At 37.3% G+C, this 7,557-nt stretch overlaps 1 protein-coding gene and 1 pseudogene across 1 annotated transcript; one reads left to right on the top strand and one right to left on the bottom strand.

The window, feature by feature from the left end:
* Positions 1 to 1,241: 1,241 nt before the first annotated feature.
* On the bottom strand, positions 1,242 to 2,390 carry LOC145484526 (alpha-crystallin B chain-like; annotated as a pseudogene).
* Positions 2,391 to 4,650: 2,260 nt separating this feature from the next.
* Positions 4,651 to 5,783, top strand: LOC145484525 (uncharacterized). The gene is made up of 2 exons (XM_081463126.1): positions 4,651 to 4,691; positions 5,081 to 5,783. Exons 1-2 carry the CDS (start codon positions 4,651 to 4,653, stop codon positions 5,781 to 5,783), a joined length of 744 nt encoding a protein of 247 aa, XP_081319252.1.
* The last annotated feature ends 1,774 nt before the right edge of the window (positions 5,784 to 7,557 follow it).

Below are 7,557 nucleotides of genomic sequence, written 5' to 3'. Positions count from 1 at the left end.
TTATTTGTGATGGCTTTCATTGGGTAAACAAGACATTTACGTCTGCTCGCCGCGCTCAACATCCATTCGTAGGCACTTTGGTATCAGTTCGTAGATCTAAACTTGGTTCAGGGGGAGAAGCAGAGGAAAGTTCATGTTGTGTAATTCGTTCATCATTGCGGGATTACTTGATTTATCGGCATTCCCCGGTTTTGGCTGCTCACAATTTTTTCCTGCCCAAGTCTTTGTTCACGTGTGTTTAGACGTGATCCCATACATAATGACCTTGTTTTGTTCCAGATTATTGGCGTCAGCTGAGTCAGCCATCATTTGAAAGCATCGGGAATGACTCGAACGTACTATTTACTTTCAAAGCACTATTAATATCGTGACTTCATTTTAGAGCTTCTCTCATGTTTCATTCGCCCTTTCTGGTTTATTTTTCATTTCATATCATCGACATGTCACCGAAACAGATTATGACGCTTCTATGGCCGCAAAACGAAGAACCCTAGTGAGAAGAGTATGTAAGGAATGCTAGGAAAATTTCCTACCATTTCTCCGCGGTACTTACAGTAGAAGCACCGTGCTTCCCGTCATGGCTATGAAAAGAGCTGTTGTTGGTGACTGACGTTTCGACAACCTGAGCGGAAGTCATCTTCAGAATCAAGTGAATAGCGTTTGCGAGTCGATGCTGTGTACATGAGTTCGGAAAAAAAACCTTGTATTTGAAACACGTTGTAACCTTTTAATTCAAATGTGCCGTTTAAATTACATTGTGGTAAGTTACAAATATCTACATGACTTACAACTTATTGAAACAGACCAGAAAGCAACATAGAATTAAATTCAAATATTTATTTCATTAATTCACCTCATTCTTGTAATTACACCAATACTGGAGTGCACAGTTAAACATCAAAATACTTACAGCCAAACAAAATTTATAGTACATTCACTCACCTATGCATTTGCTATGAACTGTTCTGAAGATTAACAGCAGTAAAAAAACATGCAACACGCAGTTCATTCCTTTCAGTTTCAATAAGGAAGAACCGACTTACAAAATCTAACAACTATTATGTGGCCGGTTGACACCATAACCCAACTTTTACTTTTGACGTAAACAGAAAAAATAGCAGAAAAAATATATAATTGCATACCTCACGAAAGTCTTGAAATTAAACTATTGGCTCTTTTGACAGTGTCTACAACTAGATTGCAGTTTCTCACGCATCAATACTGCTCGTCTTCTGATTTGGTTACTCGTTTTCTTCGTTTGTTTCCCTGGTGATGGTGATGTCATCTGAACTGTTGCAGGACAACATGGCTGCATCACGTGATGTTTTTATAATGAGCAGACCTTCTTTTGACAAGCATGACGTCACCGATCTGGGATCTACGTCATCGGGCAGCACAATACAACGACTGTACGTGCTACGTGACTGATGACGTTCAGATTCCTGTATTCCAGTGACGGTCAGCATATTTCCACGGAGATGGAGCTTGATCTCTTCTGGTTTGAAACCATTAAAATCCAACTTGGCCTCAAATTCACCGTCGTTTGCTTTGTCTTCCTGTTGTTTTATGCCCTCGATGACGAGAACACCGTTATTCAGGTTAATTCGTGACGTGACAGTTGTCGGGTCGACACCTAGAGGAAGTTTGAAGACTCTCATGAACTCGCTTTTATCGAATCCATCTTCTTGTTCGCATTGATGTTGGCAATGTAAGATGATCTTTTCGCTATCTACCTCAAGCGAGATTTCTTCAGGTTGGTAATGCCCAATCAGCACACAAGCGATCTTTATTGTTCCCTGGTGAGGCTTTTCCATGGCTCGTTGGGAGTTTCCTTTTTGCTGTTCGTAAGCGCTAGCTAGAACGGCTTATCTCCATAAATCATAGAAAATGCCATGGCCTCTAGGAGTTCGGTTGTAGTAACTGCAATGGGGAAAAAATGACAAAATGAATTGAATGCTAAGTGAAAACAGAGCTATAAATCCTCTTGACAAATAATAATTTCCCATCGCTGTTAGGTCCCTAAAAATTTGACAAAGTGGAATCTATTTTGTAATGTATATAGTTTTTAACAGTAGTGGCTAAAAGTTTGAATTTGGATTTTAAACATTCTGTTGAATTGTATTTCTAAATATTACGCTGTCCAGCAGAGCTCTAAACGTCTTGTAAAATGTCTTCAGCTTCAACCACAAACCAACTCTCCAGCATGGACAAGGGTAAAAGATCAGGGCTAAAATCTTCCTAAGCCATTGCGATAGTAAATTTTCACAAAGGGCATACTACTGATGGAAGCTCAATCCCTTAGAAAATGATCTTAAATTTACCTGTATGGATCGTAGGTAGGAAATCGGTTAACGAGAGGCATATTGTCTTGAACTTCTTGTATATTTGTCTCTTCTTGTATCTAACTCCCTTGAAAATTTTCTGAACTGATGACCAGTCAGATGAAAATCGCCTTTTAAACCGACGATCCTGTCCTAAAAGTTACCAAAATTACTAAAATTAAACACTTAGTCAATGCTTCGTAAGAATGGCAGATAACATATTTATTATCCTGCACAACGTGACCGGACGAAAACGGTTTCATTTTCATTTTTCTCTCGAAATTTCCGAAAAAGATATTTATGATACTGAATTAGCGGGAGGTCCGTATTGACAAATATTGGTCGAGTTTTGTATGTGTGTTCTTGTTTTTTTTCTTGTTTTTTTTTTCAGGTTCATCGACCGAACCGCACGCGAGGACCATCAAATTTAAAACGGCTCTATAAATTGATCCATCTCCGGGGTGCATTCTCGATAAACGCGGTCGCGAAATGTAAGCAGTTATTTAAGTTTCTCACTTCGCTTTTCTGAACATTTACCTGAAATTGTCCACCAAATGCAAACATGAAGTTACAAGGATTTCTGCTCAACATAATGTTTCCTTTTGTTTCTTTCTTTGTTTTTTTTTTTGTAGACTATCCGTCAGCGGTCCATCTTGCAAAATAGCGGTCGGTATTGCAAAATTTGGACAGCTAAAAAGATCCGACCAATTTTACAATAACTCTCTAATTTCTCGCGTGCTGATTGGCTCATTTTTATTATCAATAAGAGTACAGACGGATAATCAAGTAGTTTACTGCGGAACCGCTCGCCTGCGGTTCTTGGTTCCACAGCCACTTTGACAATGTTTTGACGCAATTTATCATCAATAAGAGGACAGATGCATTAAAAATGACGTCAATTTGTTAATTAGAACTCACCTTTTCATCAGGAACCAATTCAGCCATATAATAAAAAAGAATTAAATCAATGAACCACTGGTAAACTGTCACCAGCCCTTAACTGGCAGAAACACACAACTCGCTAGCACCATTTTAGAAACCTCATGGGAGAGCAAAAGTAACTGATCTACTTGGCTTGGCTATTTCACAATAATTTTTTAAAACTGAACGTTCGCCATTTTAAGACTTTCTAATCACCACTAATTAAGTTAAATTAAACATCACATAATAAATTGAGCCGTGAAACAATTTAAATTGCGCCAATGATTCCAAATAATCTATCACAATCTATAGATAGAATCGAATTAGGTGGTCGAGATGGCGTGACGCTATTTAAATTTAACTTTTCAATAACAGAGATGAGAACTACATATTTAAATCGAAACATTACACAATGTACATGATTGCATTTTTAATTCAAGCTTTGCAAAAGAGAAATGATAGCTGTGCATATTGAAATTAAACCATGGCATTATTCTAATGATGTTTACATAATTAATTGACCAAATTAAAACTAAGCCATAATAAGAACATTCGTCAAACAGAAATACTGCAACAAATATTAATAATTACAAGGAGCTACTGTAATCGGACCAGAAGCCCAGGCAACAAGGAAACAGTTGACGGCCCAGGTTTAGTATGAGAGATGGAGATTCCAGATTATGGGCTCCTTCAATCAATATCACCTCTTTAAAATGAATAAGAACGTAACACCTACAGTATTTAGGTAGCATAGTGAAGTTAATCTCATACTTTCAGCACACGAGTTTTTTCGAGTCTCATCAGAAAAATCTACACTACATCTGCTTGATTTGCTGAAAAACCCAGTGTGAATTAGGAGAACATCAACCAATCAAAACTAGCATGAGCCCTTTTTTACGAGAGGTCCAAAAATTTTCACGTGCAACAAAATCAAATGAGTACATGTCATGTTGCTTAGCGACAGTTCTTACAAGAAATCTAAAAATGTTATGAAAACTATCACGGGTGTTTTTAACCAACCGAGATTGTGATCCGTTTGTTAGTTTCACCTAAATTCCACGTGTCTGAGCATGCAGCTGGAAACCCTTACTTTAGTTTAGTTTTCACGGCAAGCTATCCAGTTATTTCTTGTTTAATGCTTTCTCTTTTCTTTAGAAATTACCCGCGTCAACACAAAAATGAAATAGTTTTTGCTACTCTCACTGAGTCATGGTCAACATGTTTTCTGTCATACTGACGAGGCATTAACTTAGTGTATAATGTTACTAATTTCGATCGTTTTAGAAGACAATCGTCGGGTATATAAGGGGGTCTTCAACTGAGCGATCATAAGTTTACAAAGTTTTCAAGGAAGTTACAAGCAAGATACAAGAAGAGACAAATATCAAGAGAAGAATTTCAAGACAGCATGCCTCTCGTTAACCGATTTCCCACCTATGATCCATTCAGGTAAATTTAAAATCATTGTCTTAGGCTCGGTAGTATGCACTATGTAAAACGTTTCGATCGAAACGGCTCGGGAAGACTTTTAGCACGGATCTTTTACGCATGTCTATGCTGAAGAATTGGTTTGTGATTGCAGCTGAAGACATTTTACAAGAAGCTTAGGGCTCTGCTGAACAGCGTACAAATACAATTACTCAACAAATAAAATGTTTAATATCCAAATTCAGAATTTTATCCAGACTTACTGTGAACAAAATCTGTACATACATTGTAAGAAAGGTTCCACTTTATAAACTCTTAAGGGACCTAGATGCGTTCAGAAAATGTTATGGGTGAGGAAAATATATTGCTGTGTCTTTAGCGTTCAAATAATTCCATTTTTCCTATTGCAGTTACTACAACCGAGCTCCTAGAGGCTATGGCGTTTTCTTTGATTTTTGGAGAGAAACTGTGCTAGCTGGTGCTTACGAACAGCAACAAACAAACTACCAACGAGCCATGGAAAGGCCCGACCACGGAGCAGCAAAGATCGCTTGTGGGCTGATTGGGCATTACCAACCTGAAGAAATCTCGCTTGAGGTAGATAGCGAAAAGATCATCGTACATGGCCAGCATCAATGCGAACAGGAAGATGGATTCGATAAGAGCGAGTTCACGAGAGTCTTCAAACTTCCTCCAGGTGTTGACCCAACAACTGTCACGTCACGAATTAACCTAGATAACGGTGTTCTCGTCATCGAGGGAATAAAACAAGAGGAAGACAAAGCAAACGACGATGAATTTGAGGCCAAGTTGGATTTTAAGGGTTTCAAACCAGAAGAGATCAAGCTCCATCTCCGTGGAAATATGCTGACCGTCACTGGAATACAGGAATCTGAACGTCATCAGTCACGTAACACGTACAGTCGTTGTATTGTGCTGCCCGATGACGTAGATCCCAGATCGGTGACGTCATGCTTGTCAAAGGAAGGCCTGCTGACAATAAAAGCATCACGTGATCCAGCCCTGTTGTCCCGCAAGAGGTCCGATGACATCACCATCAACAGGGAAACAAAGGAGGAGGAAAAACAGAGGATGACCAGCGCTGATGCCTGAGAAATTGCAATTTAGTTATAGACCTTGTTAAAAGAGCCAATAGCTTAATTTTTAAACTTTCATGAAATATGTAATTATATATTTTTCTACTTTTTTTAATCAAACGTAGTTAATTTCGTCTCATGTAAAGTTAAGTTTTGTTGCCGATCTACCGGCCACATTATGGTCCGTAAGATTTCGTAAGATTTCGGTTCTTTCTTGTTGAAAATGAAACCGTATTTCTTTGCTTTATTTAGAAAATACTATTTTCAGAACTTTATGTAGCAAATGCATGGTTTACGCTACTTTTATTAAGTTTGTAGAGTTGTGATAATTTATTTTAGATATTTTATTGTGCCCTTCAGTATTGGTGTAATTACAAGCGAAGTGGATTAATGAAATAAATATTTGAAATTATTATATGTCGCTTTCTGGTCTATCTTGCAAAGTTTTCAGTCTTGCACATATTTGTAACTTACCACAATGTAATTCAAACAGCACAATTGAATTAAAAAGTTAAAACGTAGTTCAAATACAAGGTTTTTTTGCAAATGATGTGAACAGAACGTGGTTTTAATACAATTTTTTTGTTCTTTCTTTTATTCTAAACGAGGTAAACAGCATCGACTGACTAACACTATTCACTTAACTCTGAAGATGTCTTCCGCTTAATTAGGTTGTCGAAACGTCAGTTACCAACCACAGTTCTTTTCATAATTACCATACCCCGGACGATCATACTATACTAACTACTGATGCAAACAGGGCTGCTTCAAAGACGTTTTTGACCAAATGTAGGCCAGGACTTCCAATCAGATTTTTACAGCATCGCAGAACAAGGCAGTGAGACACTGAATTGTCACTAATCCTTTAATTGAAAAATGTCACAAAAGTGAGACATATCAAATTTCATGAGAGGAAAAGAGGTTTTTATTTTTTTTTAATGTTTATTATTTCGTAGCAAACATCAAAACAACACTTAATTCACATGAAAATTAAATCAACTAACCACATCACGTTACAATAAAATTTACAAAAAGCATTACGTTACTAATGTAAGCTACTTGGCCTGGCTACTTAGCAACAATGTTAATTCTGCTGATTTTTTTAAAAACTTCTTTTTCCCACTACATAACATAAATTGGACATAACAAAGTAACTGGAGCTGTCAAATAATTGAAATGTTACCATTAAGTTACCATTCCAGTCGAACCAAGTGAAGCGTGTCCCCCTCGCTAGTCATTTTAAATATCAATATGGAACTGATTTTTTTTTTGTTTTGGAACATTAAATCCACTTGGCCGTATTCTTGAAACACTAGTGGGTTCAATTTTCCAATAATCAATTCATTTTTGCATTCTTGAAACGACTAGCGGGCTCAATATTCACATAATCAATTCACTAATGTAATGTTGAGGGGAACGCTTCACTTGGTTTGACTGTAAGATCATTCAAAATAAACTATTGCAATCTATAAATAGAATCATTGCATATTTAAATTAGACCACGACATAGTCAAAATGCGTCGCGTTATTTAAAGATGATTTGCAGGTCCGTACTTCGCACTCTCGAGGATTTCTTTACGTTTTTGTTTTGTTTTACAAATTTTTAAGAGCCATTGCCTGTAAATATGGAGAATCCAACGACAGGTCGGAAAATTCGGATTTTCTTTTATTGCGTCAAAAAGACCCTTTTGGTGAAGTATTTTCAGAAATACACTTGCAAAGTTCCAGCGACTTCACATTTTTGTGAAATCTAGGAAAGTTCGAAATACCGCTCAATCAACCAAGATGGC

This window comes from Orbicella franksi, chromosome 4 (genome assembly GCF_964199315.1).
Source record: "Orbicella franksi chromosome 4, jaOrbFran1.1, whole genome shotgun sequence".
Taxonomy (NCBI): Eukaryota; Metazoa; Cnidaria; class Anthozoa; order Scleractinia; family Merulinidae; genus Orbicella; species Orbicella franksi.
This window is presented reverse-complemented; position numbering and strand designations above follow the sequence as displayed.